At 34.5% G+C, this 15,896-nt stretch overlaps 1 protein-coding gene across 3 annotated transcripts in view; it reads right to left on the reverse strand.

Moving 5' to 3' along the window:
* LOC113061422 (protein unc-13 homolog C-like) overlaps positions 1-15,896 on the reverse strand; it is a 67,958-nt gene that overhangs the window by 16,121 nt on the left and 35,941 nt on the right. For 2 of the 3 annotated variants that reach the window (XM_026230516.1, XM_026230515.1), the window contains exon 10: positions 12,039-12,299. In XM_026230516.1, the coding sequence (XP_026086301.1) occupies positions 12,062-12,299 (238 nt within the window). In that variant the 3' untranslated portion in view covers positions 12,039-12,061. Of the gene's footprint in view, positions 1-185; positions 276-3,158; positions 3,228-4,271; positions 4,426-9,684; positions 9,849-10,963; positions 11,080-12,038; positions 12,300-15,896 lie in introns of those variants that run through there. The other variant, XM_026230518.1, reaches the window with a different exon arrangement.

A 15,896-nucleotide genomic window follows, 5' to 3' on the forward strand; every position in this document is an offset into this window, starting at 1 on the left:
AGAATTCTCTTTCATGAGATGCATGAGGGTTTTTTTATTGTGTGTGTGAGTCACAGTGCTGAGTCACGCTGCTTTAATTCTAGTGTAAAAGCTTGCATAATTCTCTCTCTATGTATGTGAGTGTGTCTGTGTGTGTGTGTCTGTGTGTGTGTGTCTGTGTGTGTGTGAGAGAGACAGTGTCGTACCTTCATCCTGAAGAAGGTGATGCTCGTCAGCAGGTCGACGGTTGATTTCAAGTCTTGGAGTCTCTCTGGATTTCCAGGAGGGAAGTTATCCTGCAAACAGAATTAACATCAGATCATCCATCCATTTCTCTGTTATTTGCAGAGCATATCTGTCAAAGAAGATAAATAGATTAAGATTATAGAGTTGGCTATGGATTTGATGAATATATATGTTTAAGAGACAGATGAACAGAGGGAAACTGCACATTAGCTCAGTAGGATGGAATAGATAGGCCTATATTGGCAAAAAAGTTTACAAAATATGTAGTTTGTACGCTCTAAATTACACAAAGAACCCAAATAATGTCTTTTAATGATGATATATGTGGCTGTAGATTGATTTCAGTTGATTTCAATACAATGTAAAAACTGATCTAAAGTCTAAAAAAAAGTCAAACATGACTCAACTAGACAAGATTAAAAAAAGTTGAAATTATATATAATAAAATAATATATTATTGTGCATTTATATGCATTGATACAGTATGCATTAATATTATATTATTATTATAATAATATATATAATATAAATGCATTATTATAATGTTTTAAAATGGATAACAATTATTCAAGGAATAATACAGTGCATGGCATTATAAATACATTAAAACTACTTTTATAATGCATCATAAATAAAGGCTTTAAGTAAAGTGTTACAAAGTCAATTGTAATATTTATAATCAACATAAAAACAATTTGCATTTGAAGAAAGTCTGAGATTTCCTCTGAAATATTATAAGATACATATCTATATGGTGGGTGTTTCACCTGCTAATATTTCAAATGGCCATTTACTCTGGTTGAGGAGGTTTGGCAGAGACGAATGGATAAAAACATGTCACCATGAGTCATTTTCATTGACCCTGCAGCGTTATGTAGAATGCACTATGCAGCAATATTAATAACAGAAACCTGTTCCATCGTCATGAGCACCAATGACAAAATATATCATGATTTAGCAGCCCGAGCCAAGCCAGCAACAGACAGAGAAAATGTGTTGTAGGGCTGTAAAGCTATCAGCCTGCTTGTTCTAGCATGAAGGTACACAATATATTTACAGGGTAAGCATGAGAGGAAGAGGAAGCATGATGCCGCATACGTGTGCATGTGTGCAAAAGACACGCTCGGAGAAACAGGGTAGAATGTGTCAGGATGGTTATGTAATAGTTTTGTAAAAGTGAGGAGAGACTCCTGCGGTCTAAGAGACGCTTACGGCACATTTATCGATGCCAGATTTATAGACGCTGCTGTAATTCTTGGCTGGTGTTTCACCGCAGCTCTCTAATTATTCAGAGCGAGTAATGGAGGGCTGGAGCGGTTTGTCAACAACAGACACCAAAAACAGAGACTCGTGCAAATCAATTTAGGCTGTTTTCACAGTCGCTTTGATTCCCCATCCCTCCCTCTGCTGCCGCAGGTCACTTCACACAGTATTTCTGGGTTGGATTTTGGTCTTGTTATCCTTAAAACAAGATAAATTCAAACTTCACACTTGCTCTCAGAGAATATACGTATATATATTAAAATAACATTTTTACAGCCTATTGTATATATAACATTTGAGGGAATGAACAAGCATGCAGAAGCTCTTGAGTGATGTGAAACGCCAGAAAAGCAAAGATATACTTATGAACATAAGGTTGGGCTACAGGTATTTAAAATTAAAAACATATTTTTTTTTAGTTATTGCATGAAAATTTAATAAAATAAAATAAAAACCTTAACTAAAATTAAAATGATTTCTGAAGGATCGTGTGACACTGAAGACTAGAGTATTGATTCTGAAAATTAGCTTTGCATTACAGAAAAATACATTTTACTGTATATTCATAAATTGTAAAAATATTTAACATTTTTACTGTATTTTTAAGCAAATAAATGCAACCTTGTTAAGCGGAAGAGACTTCTAAAACTTTACAAATTTCCACATTATTGGACGGTAGTGTATGATATTTGTTTCGTTTATTTTATCTGTCTATCTGAAATCAAACATTGCACTTTAACTTTAGGCAGTTCTGTGCTCTTCAGTTCTATTTTTGGCTATGATAGAGTTGTTGTTTTGAAAGCATGTGGAACAGGGCCAGATTGAGCAGAAAGCATCCAGCGTTTTCCGGAGTTCAGTGTGATTTCCAGACGTCTGGAGAAACGTATTATCTTGTACAAGTGGTGAGGATATGAATCTGCCTGAGGTTTATTGAACACAGACAACACAGCCGCAAGTGGTGGAAATTTATCTAATAAAGCCGAGGCGTTAAAGTGCCCTGGAAGAACTAAACCTGCCTCGGCCAAATCCACACGAGCCGTACGAGAAACCAAACTCACTTTGCTTCAGAATTTCATTACAGTCAAATCCACAGAGCTCAGCAGATCCGGAGTGTATTACTGTCAGGACGTGTTGCCTGGAAGCTGACGGCCGGAGAGGAGCAGGTAACGGCCACTGAACTCACTGGATGGCTGGCAGTCGAGTGTGTGTGTGTGTGTGTGTGTGTGTGTGTGTGTGTGTGTGTGTGTGTGTGTGTGTGAGCACCCTGTCAATGCTTTCCAGCTCTCACACTGAAATACAGACAGACCACATGTCTTCGAGAGAGTCATGCACGATCTGACTGCAAAAGCGACCTTTCAGAAGAAGCTTCTCTCTGACAGAAATGATTCTCTCGTTACGCATTTAGACAAACATTGCAATTTGTTTAAAAGCAAGAAGGGCAGTGCGAGTCGAGAACAATATTTCTCAAATCGTGTGAATAAATGCACCTTCTGTTCTGTGAAGAACTCGTAAAGCATTTGAATATCATTGTGAATTAAGGTAGGGGACCACTAAAAGTGATGGAGAGGTTAAATTATCTCAATGGCGATGAATAATAGATCAGTGTTTTTCTTTCTGATATCTCTAAAAGAGATACAGTATGCTTTAACTTTACGTGTGCTTTAACTCACCCGATACTTGGAGAGGTCGATCCTCAAAGAGTTGTGAAGCTGATCCAAGAGTTTGACAAACTTCTCTCTCTATACAAGAAACAAAGTCACAAAAACAGATCAGTTCTGCATCCTGTCATCCATCTATTCATTTGAGCATCCATGAAATCAGCCACATATCATCCATTCCTTCACTCATGCATCAGTAATTCTGTTCATTCATCCATCCATTCATTCATTCATTCATCAGCTTGTTCTTCAATGCTTTTATCTATTTATTTAATAATCAATGCCATATCATTCATGCAATCAGCCATTCAAACATCCTTTCATTCAATAATCAGTAGGGTTGGGTATAGTTTGAATTTGAACGATTCTTGATTCTGATTCTTTTAAGAGGCAGGGTCAAAAAAAGTTAACGGTTAACGGTCTTTCTGAAGGAAATAGTCTGACCTTTTAAATCAATTTTAATTCTATGAACTTTTTACTTTTTTCTTTTACTTATTTAGAGAGATGACAGACTCTGAAATCACTCCAAGTGTCACGCGTGCTTCCATGTGTGTGATGAATGAAGATGCATTTATTAACACAGACACGCAGAACATGCAGGATTCACATCTAAATAGAAATTTCCGGCTTAATATTTACAGATACTAGTCCATATCACTATTTGATGTAAGTGCAATGACCAACTTTTGATTAATTCATTCAAAATTTGGCAAATTCTGTGACATTCCGTGTTAAACTGTAAATTCCGTTTTTGTGACTGGATTAAGCGATTCCGTCTGCGTTTTTTTGTTGATGTTCAGTGGTTTCTTCTTCTTCCGGTTGGCGGACTAGGAATCGAGACTAGGAATCGAAATTTAAACTTTTGAACGATTCCGGGAAAATCGCAAAGCCCGGTTCCAATCGATACTCGATACTCGATACTCGATACTTGATACTCGATACTCGATACCCAAGCCTAATAATCAGTCCATCTAATCAAAAATCCAAATCCAAAAGTCCATCCATCCATCCATCCATCCATCCATCCATCCATCCATCTATCTATCTATCTATCTATCTATCTATCTATCTATCTATCTATCTATCTATCTATCTATCTATCTATCAGCAGTGAGACCGACAAACCCCAAAGTTGGATGCTGCGAATCGGTCGGAGGCCGAGATGTTGGTGTTCGCCGTTGTTGTGTGAGCGAAATAGGCATTAATGTTGGCAAGTAGATTACTCATCACAGCGGGTACGCCGGGACACATGTACTTGGATGAGAGACACGAAAAGTGCCTGAAAGAGAGAGAGAAACAGATGTTAGATTCACTCATAAACACACTGATGTGTGGCTGAACACCTAAAACAATGTATATTTCACATCAGATTCCTGTAATTTTACTTCCCTTGAGCAAAAACATTAAAACAACAACAACAAGTGAATAGAAACCAAATACATTTCCTCAATGCACCATAGACAACTTCTGTACTGCGCAGAAATATTATAACTGGAAATACTGATAAGAAACATGACTTTGCAAAGCACAAACTTAAAATAAACATTTCTGAACATTTTACCAGGGAATTGTAGCATCCTTATCATATTGAAAAAAAAAAACTATGTATGTGTCACACATGTAAACAATTATTTGAGATATGCACACAGGAAATGAGCTGCCCGATCCTTTTTATATTGTCAAAATTCACAGACAGCGCAACACAGATCTGTCGTGTTTCGGGCCGCAGGGCAGTGCAGGAAATTGGCCTGTAATGACAGCCACTGTTAGAGGAGATTCATTAAAGAAAGATATAAGAGAGAAAGAGCGATAGGAGAAGAAAGAAAAGACACATAGACTAAAAATAGCAGCAGGCCTGCAGGGCTTACACACACACACTCAGTTAAATACAGCATCTAACATGTATACTGCACACTCAAACTTACATATAATACAGTGCTATTTGATATTTTTTTAACAAACAAATTATCCATATAAACACATTTTTCTCTTTCTCCTCTTGTTATGAATATAAATAATTTACAATGGCTAAATAAGGTAGCAAACAAACACAAATTCTAGAATGAATTACTGTCAAATGACTCTAATGACAAATGATTCAACTGCACACAGACCACAAGACCATTTGTTCAAGATATATACTAAAGAAAAAAATGGAAATAAAATGATAAAAATATATTATTTGAAAAAACTTGAATAAAAAAAACATAAAGCAACCAGCTGAAATAAGCTGAAGTACTGCGGTTACTAAAACTAAAATAAATTAAAGCTATATAAAATATTTGGTTAAAAGAAATGCAAAATGCTAGACATACATTAAAAACAACTTAAGATAAAATTAAAATTAAATATGATATAAAATACAAAAAAATATATAATATTATAATATTACTAAAACGGCATTGTTTATTGGTGACACACCACTATAAATTTAAAATTAAATAAAAAATTAAACTAAATTTAAACATTAAATTAAATTAAATGTATGCATTTAGCAGACGCTTTTATCCAAAGCGACTTACAGTGCATTCAGGCTATTAAATTTTACCTATCATTTTTATCCAATATTTATCACTATAAATCCCAATGATTGAAGCCACACCCACTTAAACAACCAACTAATTGAAGCCACACCCTGTTAAACCATCCCAATGATTGAAGCCACACCCACTTAAACAACCAACTAATTGAAGCCACACCCTGTTAAACCATCCCACTGATTGAAGCCATGCCCACTTAAATCAACCTACTAACTAGTCAAACCCGCTTAAATCAATGGTTTTAAGCCACAAACACTAAAGACTGCCCACAGTTTGAAGCCTCACCCACTTAAGCCAAACCACGGTTTGAAGCCACACCCACTTACATCCAACCCACTGATTAAAGCCTAACCCACTTAAGCAAACCACAGTATGAAGCCAAACCCACTTAAAAACCTAGCCACTGACTGAAGCCACGCCCACTTAAACCAACCTACATCAATGAGCTTTCAGTACTGACCCACTGAATCAGGAGAACTGACCTCAAAGATTAACTGTACACACTCTATTCAGAAATCATGCAGCACTAGTGATCCATACAGATCAAGTGTTCAGGTGCGATTATGTAAGCTCCACCAATGTAAGCAAACACACTATTTGAAGCCACGCCCGCATAAACAAACCCACAGTTCATAGTCACACCCACTTAAACAAACCTTCTTATCAAAGCCACGCCCACTTAAAAAACAAAACATTATTTTCAAAGCCACACCCACTTAAATAAACCTTATTATCAAAGCCACGCCCACTTAAAAACTTCTTATCAAAGCCACGCCCACTTAAGCAAACCCACAGACTGAAACCACACTTTGACATCCTCCTCTTCCTCTCTCCTTGAATTTTTCTACTAATTGGAACTAGAAAGTCTGTGAGCAGAAGCTGTAGGCCGTAATGAAGTGAGACTGTACATTAGTCCCTGCAGACATTGATTTGGACCTCAATAGTTCTGATAGTGTGACCTCTGAGCCCAAACAGGCCATCAAGACTCACAAGAGTTATTGTGCCTCCAAGTAAAGGTGAAGAGTTATCCATTCTTCTCTCCATATTCCCTCTTGTTTCAGACATGACTGAAAGATGCTGATGGCTAAATCAGGACAAATGATATCTGATGGAGGGTGTTGACTTGCTGTTGCCTGGTAACAGCTTGCTTTCCATTCAGCCTATAACCATTCGGTCTTTCCTCATTTATAAAATCCTTGTCTTGCTGCTGTCCTCTTTAACATCTCCCTCCAAAACAGGGTTAAATTCCCACGCAACGTAAATATCTGTGATATCATCTGGAAATAGTCTGCATATTCCAGAGAAATGAGAAATCATGAGAAATCATAACTCCAGAGATCACTGTTTTCAGTATGTAAAATAATATAATAATAATATAATGGTTAAGGCACCAAAATCATTAAGAGTAAATCAGAATTTGTATGATTCATATTCCTAAAAACAGAGTCCTGTTGAAATAAATTATACTTACATACATACATAAATACATAATAATAAAGTACATAATTTATTTATAAAATGAATAAATAATACAGCTTACTGTAAAAAATGATATATCATATATATATATATATATATATATATATATATATATATATATATAAAATAAAAATAAAAATAAAAATAAAAATAAAAATATAATAAAATGAAAAATAAAATAAATAAATAAGTAAATAAATAAATAAAATAAATTAAAATAAAAATAAAATAATTTTCTGAAAGGAAACTAAGACTCATCTTTAATCTTCAAGCTCTCAACAGGCTGGAGATCATTTGTGAATCGTTCTGTAAACCTGTGAACCATCATGCTGCTGATGACTGAAGATTTCACCCTGAAATCATTATTCCCCCTTCAGCAATAAAAAATGCTGAATGGTACAAAATATGGGCTGCATCTCTAATAACATTAGGGACGGGTCACATGACTTTGTTTATGATTACAGGGCTGAGGAAAGGTCATGGGTACAAACGTGAGCATCAAACTTGAAGCTTCAGGATGGAGGATAATTTCCACACATCATCCAACAGATTTAAAGATGTGATCACATGCATATGCAAAACACATTTGCATCAACTTTAGTAGGTTCATTGCAATTTCTCATACATAATCACAGCAGAACACTTGATCTGTGTGGATCACTGGTGCTGTGTGATTTCCGTATAGAGTGTATAAATAAGTCTGATTCAGAGGGTCAGTACCAAACGCTTATTGCTGGAAGACTATCATTTATTCAATTAATCAATATCCATTATCCTAAAACAGAAAAACATATAAACAGATGCTTTATGAGTCAAAGATGAATCCTGATATTTCTCTGGAACAACAAGAAATATTCAGGATCTCACCAAGTGCCAAAATGAAACTTTCTTAGAAACTGCAATAATCATAAAATCTGTAAAGAAATACTGTCTACTAAAGAAATTCTGTCATGATGTACAGTGGAAACTGTAGGATGCCTAAAGTTTATTTTTTTTACCCTTCGAAAGTTAATTTTTCCAGAATGCACATGTGCAATATACCTTACATTTTAGAACAAAACAAAAACACGAGGAAGAAAATCAAGCGTTCTCACATGCCAGGTGCATTTTCACGTAATAAGCAAAGATGACCTCATCTTGCATATGATGCAATGACATTAAGACGTGAACAACAGCTAAAGGATCATAGTGTTGGGCACTGGAAATATATTTTCAGGGAAAGAATAATGCATAAATAATGCATTTTTATGACCAGTAATTTATTTCAAATCATCCACAGTTGGCAGCAGTGGCGAAAAAAGTAAATTCTGGCCCTTGCTTTAAAGTCTGTTTAAAGTGTGCAAAGCAGGTGTATTGTTTGCGTGCAATATGAAATTTCAGTGTCAAGTTAGAGCTACTTTATGCATTACAATCATCTAAACCTGAGCAGTCTGCGTTTAGAGGCTCTGCTGAAACACGAGGGGAACAACAGTCAAAGCTGAACATCAGATTTTATTTTCTGCTCAAATCTTTCCTTTTTGTGAGGTCACATGACCTGACATGAGAGGTAAATAAATAATCCATTTTATTTTATTTATTTGTATTTTTTAAAGCAAAGATACATTTGATTGATAAAAATGTACAGTAAAGATGTTCATAACGTTACAAAAGATTTCTATTTCAAACAAATGCTGTTCTTTTGAACTTTCTCTTCATCAATCCTGAACAGTAAAATGTATCTCAGTTTACACAAAAATATGAAGCAGCTGTTGTCAACATTAATAACAATCAGAAATGCAAATCAGCATATTATTCTGATTTCTGAAGATCATGTGACACTGAAAACTGGAGGAATGATGCTGAAAATACAGCTTTGATCACAGGAATAAATTACTGTTTACTATTTATTCAAATAAAAAACAGTTGTTTCAATTGGAATAATATTTCACTGTTTTTACTGTATTTTTGATTTAAAAAATCTTACTAACCACAAACAATGAATGCTATTATACCTGCACACAATTATGACAAAGGCTGCAGCGTTTTAATGCATGATTTTCTTGTTTCTTACACAGCAATGCAATACTTCACTAAAGATAGAAAGATCACCTGATAGAAACGAGAATGAGAGCGAGAAAAAAATAAAGAGTGCGTGAGACGGAGAGAGAGGGGACATAAACTTCAGATGCAATTACGAGGGTAAGGGCCCTTAGAGCAGGGGCCCAAATTAATTAAAGGTGCAAATGACCAAAAGAGAGAAAGAGAGAGCGTGTGCTGTACCTGAGAGGTTTTCATTGGGAAGCTGAAGATTGTGATTTATGAAACCATCATGTATGCATGCATGAGTGTAAGTCATTGACAGACTTGTAGACACGAAATAAGGTTTCGTAAATTCCTGCTGGAGCACATTTAGCCTCAATGGTGAAAAATGCCAGGACTCGTCTTTTAACAGCAAACGCAGGGTGAGCCATCGACTGCTTTCTGTTCACTGACTGACTCACAATCTCTATTAAAAAGCAGATGAAACATCAGAAACTCACGTCATTGCCTGATAGATGGACTCCACACCGAAGCGCATGGCAAACTCGTCCACGATCTCCTGCGACACGTCGTCGAAGTAAACCTTCCAGGCATCGTCACCTTTGACCTCTGGGATCTTCACGACTCCGTTGTTCTTCAACTCCGTCAGGTAGTGGAAGAGATTCTGCACAGAAATCAACAGAAGCGGGAAGCCGTTCAGGGGATTTCAATCGCATGAACTGTAACAGCACTGATATGGAGTAGATGTCGAGGAACATCAACAGCACAGCCAGCCTGGAAAGGTCAACATTTCGGGGTGCCAACCTACTGTCATCACACCGACAAAAATGCCACAACACTACAGTACAAACACTTCAACACAAACCCTTCCAGCCACACATGATCGATTTCACACGTCGATGGATTCTGAAACACAACTCATAATGCAACACAAATGCATGTTGAGTTTTGGCAGATGTGGTGGCCATATTGAAATTTCTATATAAACTATATTGTTGTTAATGTGGAGTCAAGATCCAGTAATATAATTTATATGCAATGACATGACTTTATATAAATATCCCTTTCATTAAATATAAAATAAATTTTATTGAATATAATCAAATCTAATATGAAATATAATATGCATTAACCCAGTAATACAATATATGTAATGACATCACAATGTCTAATTATCACTTTTCTGAATATACAATATATTTGATTAAATATAATATAACAATTGATACAATAATATATGTAATGGCATGACTAAATCTAAATATCACTTTTATTAAATATAAAAATTAGGCATTTTGAGGCACTTAATATATTCCTTATATGGATTTTAATTACAAAAAAACTTTTTTAAAGCATATAAATATTTTAAAATAAAATAAACAGTAAAGATACAGTAAAAAATATCTAAACATCCTTAAAATAAATGTATATATTATATAAATATTAATTTTTTTATTTTCTGTTGTGGCAAGCAGAGACTAACAATATTTTTAAATAATAACAATATTTAATAATAATAATAATAATAATAATAATAATAATAATAATAATAATAATAATAATAATAATAATAATAATGCATTTTATTTCATGGCGCCTTTCAGGACACCCAAGGTCACCTTACAAGCAATATACAGGTCACTGCATAAGAAAAAACATACATCAAACGAACAGCATGTACATATAAAGTGCATCTAAGTGAGTTTTTTGATGTCTATATATTTAAAGCAAGACAAAACTGTGATCAGGAAGGCAGTGTCTGCAGTGTATTTGATGTACCTCGTGTAAACATGTGTACTGCCCGTGAGGAGGAGCCACCTTCTCTTCTCCCTTCATCTCAACGCTGATCTTCAGCCTGATGGCCCCCGAAACCATCGACTTATCTGTCCGCTTCTCTGCAGGGAGAATGAACGCGAGCGTGTGAACGGAAGATAGAAAAGACAAGAAGAAATGGAAATAAAAAGAGATATTGGGCAGCGCTGGAAGTGTAGGATGTTCCTCCTCACCTGCACTAAATCACATCTGTTTACAGCCAGACAGCTGGACAATGTCAAAATGTCAAATTTCAGTCATGAGCACAGAAATATGGTGCTTCTTTGAATTTTTTGGAGGCTCTATTGGTGAATCTCACAAAGGAATGCAAAGAGAGTCTCATTTCACCCCCGGATCAAAAGATTAGTTTACACTGCATCCTATTATGAGACATCTTTGCATGGACAATTTTTAAACATGGTAATTTATTTTAATTAACAATTCTCATTGTTTATACATTTATTTACATATAAATATAAATATTTCTTGCTTAAATTAATATAAGAAATAAAAGGTAATGTAAAATAATATATTTTTAAATTAATAATAATAACAACACAATAATACATTATATAATGGCAAGTTTATTTATATACTGTAGCACATTCAATTAATAATGGCTATTCAGTGCTTCAACATACAAAAAAATAAATAAAGAAAAATCACCAAATCAGATGATTAAGAAATACAATTAACAAAGAAAAAAAAGTAAATGAAGCATAAAAATAAATAAATAAAATTATTAAAAATAAAACAAGCCAAAATATACTCACATATACACACAGATGCAATTTTTTTAAAAATAAAAATACTTTAATACAAATAACAAAAAATACTATGTATACACACACACACACACACACACACACACACACACACACACACATATATATATATATCTGCATATTAAGTTATTAAGTTTTCTTTGCATTGGAGTAATGAGAACACAGAGTGAATAATTGTATAATTTTATTAATTTATTCTATTTTTGTTTATTTGTGGATAAAATATGACCTTGACAGAACAGCATGAGTATCTCAGTTCATCTTAAGGCGAAAAAAAATGTCATAAAGGTTTGGAATGACATGGAATGACTTTTTTGAGGTTCATGAAGAATGAGGCACATAACATACCAAGATTATACCAGACGTCCATCTCCCCGCTCAGCATCCGCACCTCGATGATGGTCTGACCCAAGAAATCATCCGATTCCTTCTTAAAGTGCTGCTTCACTCTGGACTTTATGTCATCGTCTTCATCCCACACGCGCACCTTTATACGGTCTGTAGCGTTATGACACTCACTGACAGACACAGACAGACAGAGAGAGAGAGAGAGAGAGAGACAGAGAGAGAGGGAGAGAGAGAGAGAGAGAGAGAGAGAGAGAGAGAGAGAGAGAGAGAGAGAGAAAGCAACGTTACACAAGTATCTTTGTTCTTACAATTCATTATACAATGTGAAAAAATAATCTGATCAATAAGTCATGGCACCATATGTTTTTTATTACCAACTCATCAAAATAATTTAGGTAATTTCATGTGAGATTATAGAGCTACACTATACTGTATTTTTTGGGTACAAATATTGTTCCGGTCTTAAACAAAGACACATTTACTGGACATGCAAAATAACTTCAAAGTCTTGAATGCATTTGTTGAAAAATTAAAGCTTGTTTTAGCTTTAAATTTAAGTTTATTCTTCTGAGCGCATTGGCATCAATTTACTGTATTAAAATCAGAAAATCAGAAAATAAGTAATTTTTCTAAATATATTTGTGTGTATATATATATATATATATATATATATATATATATATATATATATATATATATATATATATATATATATATGTATATATTTTTTACTATATTTGCAGTGTAAAACAAGACAGTAATTAATTTTTGGAAGTGTAAAACATGAAGATTGAGAGTTTTCTATATACATTATCAATTTATTTATATTTTTGAGTTATTATATGTATATTTTAAAGTTTTCTCCGCATTACAGTAACAAGAAAAGAGAGGGGGTGGGGGTGAATAATTGTAATTAAAAAGTCACAATATAAAATAATCTAAAAATCATATAATAGTCTCAATTTCCTCTATGCATTATAATTCATTTATTGTCTTTTAATTTTGAGGAAAAATATTACCTGGACAGAAAAGCATGAATATATCATAAGACAAAAATACAGAGGAAGAAAATGATATGTTGCAGTGTATAAAATGAAGATGGATAGCAGTTTAGAAACGTTGATTGCATGCATCACATTTAATATTTTAGGAAATCTGAGCACAGATTGAGACAATGATGAGATTTCATCTGAAACTTTTTTCTTTTTCTTTCAGAAACTGAGAACCAGGAGACTTAAAAATCTTCATTTGGTTTCATTTGTGGTTTTTCTTTCTCATGACAAAACACTACTGACTGTACTTAAGACTCAGTTTACCTTTGAGGACGTCCCCAAAGAAAAGTCTTTTGTTATTTAGCTGATGTCAACGGACAGTTTTGTCCCTAAAGTATAGCCAAGAAATTACACACACACACACACACATGAGCTGAGAGCACAAGAGTGGCGATCTGCTTGCCGAACTGCTTTTAAAGGTCATATGCTCCACTGAATCTTCAAACAGGGCACTTAGCCTCCTGTGGTCCATGTCTGCGTCTGTCTCTCCGGTGAAGGAGTGAATAGAGAGAGACACGGTCTCACAGACAGACGTTACGCCTGCAGACAGACGCTCACAGATGCAGAAACACACCACAACCTCACAGCGCAGCCCCGAAACACATCACATCAAATCACACTGACTGACACCGTCCTAAGGAGGAAATATAAATATCATCACATTACAGGAACGGTTTGAGTGAAAAACGATCACTGTGAGCGCCAGACAAACCTGGACGACAGCGCTTTATTTGAAAACATCAGGTCTGACACTAACTTTATTTATTTGATTTACTTTTAATCAGCAAGGATGCATTAAATTGATCAAAAGTAGATTTTATTATGTATCTATTTAAGTAAATGTTGACAACAATCAGAAACGTTTCTTTAGCAGCTAATTAGCAAATTAGAACAATTTCTGAAGATCATGTGACACTGAAGACTGGAGGAATGATGCTGAAAATACAGCTTTGATTACAATAATTTATTTTATTTTATTTTATACTAACATAGAAAATGGTTATTTTAAATTGTAATAATATTTCACAGTTTTACTGTTTTTACTGTTTTAAAACAAGTAAATACAGCCTTGGTGAGCAGAGGAAAGTTATTTCGAAAACATAAAAAATCTTGACTCCAAACATGCAGTGAAAGTTAAAGATAAATGGTTCAAGGAATGAGTAAAAGTAAAAGCTTATAATATGGGTTTCTTTCTTTCTTTTCTTTCCTTTTTTTCTTTCCTCTTCTCTCTGTCTTTGCCTCTTTTTCTTTTGGCTTTTGAAACTAATGGAAATCAACCAAAATGCCAAAATGTTGCATATTTTTTCATTGTCTCAATTGTCATATTTAAACCGTTCTGCTTTGGGTCAAAGACCAAATCGCTGTGGAACAGACGTCTCTTCCCAAAAACGACTGACCACCAATTAAACTAAAATGGATTCAACCTGTGCACGTAAAAATTTAGTAATGTATTCAGTGAAGTGACATTTTAAGTATTAATTAAGCCTTAGAAATGGGCAAATCCTCAACGCTGCACAGTTTGCATTAACAGTCAGCAGCTATATCAAAAACCGTATTATTTTTTAAATGAGAGAAATTAGCCCAGTTTCTGTGTTTCTTTGAAGTAAGCTTGAAAGCACTAGAACGTTTTAGTTTAAAGCTAATCTAGAAAGTGCGCTAATATGCTAATGAGACTAGCCAGACGATGCTACTTCAGAGTGGGCGAACCACTAATGAGAAGTGAACCCACACCACAGATCGACTTCCATCTGCCATCATGTTTCACGACACGCCGCACACTAAAAAGTGAGGTGAGAAGAGAAAATACACCACAACAGAAGCTTTCTGTCAAGATCGGGGAGATTTATAGCAGCTCTTCATCAGATGTTATAAAAACACCTACTGTGGAGATCGTTTGATGGGTTTAACCTGCTATTATGACATACTATCCACCTGAGAAAACAAATTAACAGGGCTTCCATTATCTCTCTAATGCTTTTCTCTCTTTGAAAAAGTTTAAACAGGTGAGAGGTACTAAGAGCTCATCTCATAATATACATTTCCCCATAATCCTGCATAAATCCTTCCAAATCCAGCGATCCTGGAGTCTCTCATCACCATACAGACTCAGATATTTATCATGAGCTTTAGATGAAGAAAGGCACAGACGGAAAGCCACAGAGTGATTTCCCACACATGCTCCCTTTCACATACTGCATTTGCAGAATAAATATAAATAAAATTAAAATAAATTATTATATTATATAGTAGTTTTATATATATATATATATATATATATATATATATATATATATATATATATATATATATATATATATATATATATATATAAATGTAAAGGAATTTCACAATTTATGCCATTTATTAAATAAAAAAAGGCAAGTTACCTAGCCAAAGATGTCACTTTTTTCAGGTGAAAAAAAAAAAAATCATAATACTTCACAATAATTGATCATTTAATTTTGGACTGTATTAACTCCAGAGCTCCAAAGTAACTTGGTATTTTTGCCAGATTCCTCAGAAAAGTCTAAACACTGTAAACCTTTCCAAAGATTGCTCTTTTTGATTGAGCATCCCAACAGGCGGATCCTGCACCACTGAATCAACCAATGGCATGGGTTTGGGGCGGAACTATCCATGTGCTCGACCAATAGTAGAAGGAGAGTGTGTTCTAACAGTAATAAGACACCTGAGACTGTTTTACTGGGAATCCAG

This window comes from Carassius auratus, chromosome 43 (genome assembly GCF_003368295.1).
Source record: "Carassius auratus strain Wakin chromosome 43, ASM336829v1, whole genome shotgun sequence".
In the NCBI taxonomy this organism is placed as follows: domain Eukaryota; kingdom Metazoa; phylum Chordata; class Actinopteri; order Cypriniformes; family Cyprinidae; genus Carassius; species Carassius auratus.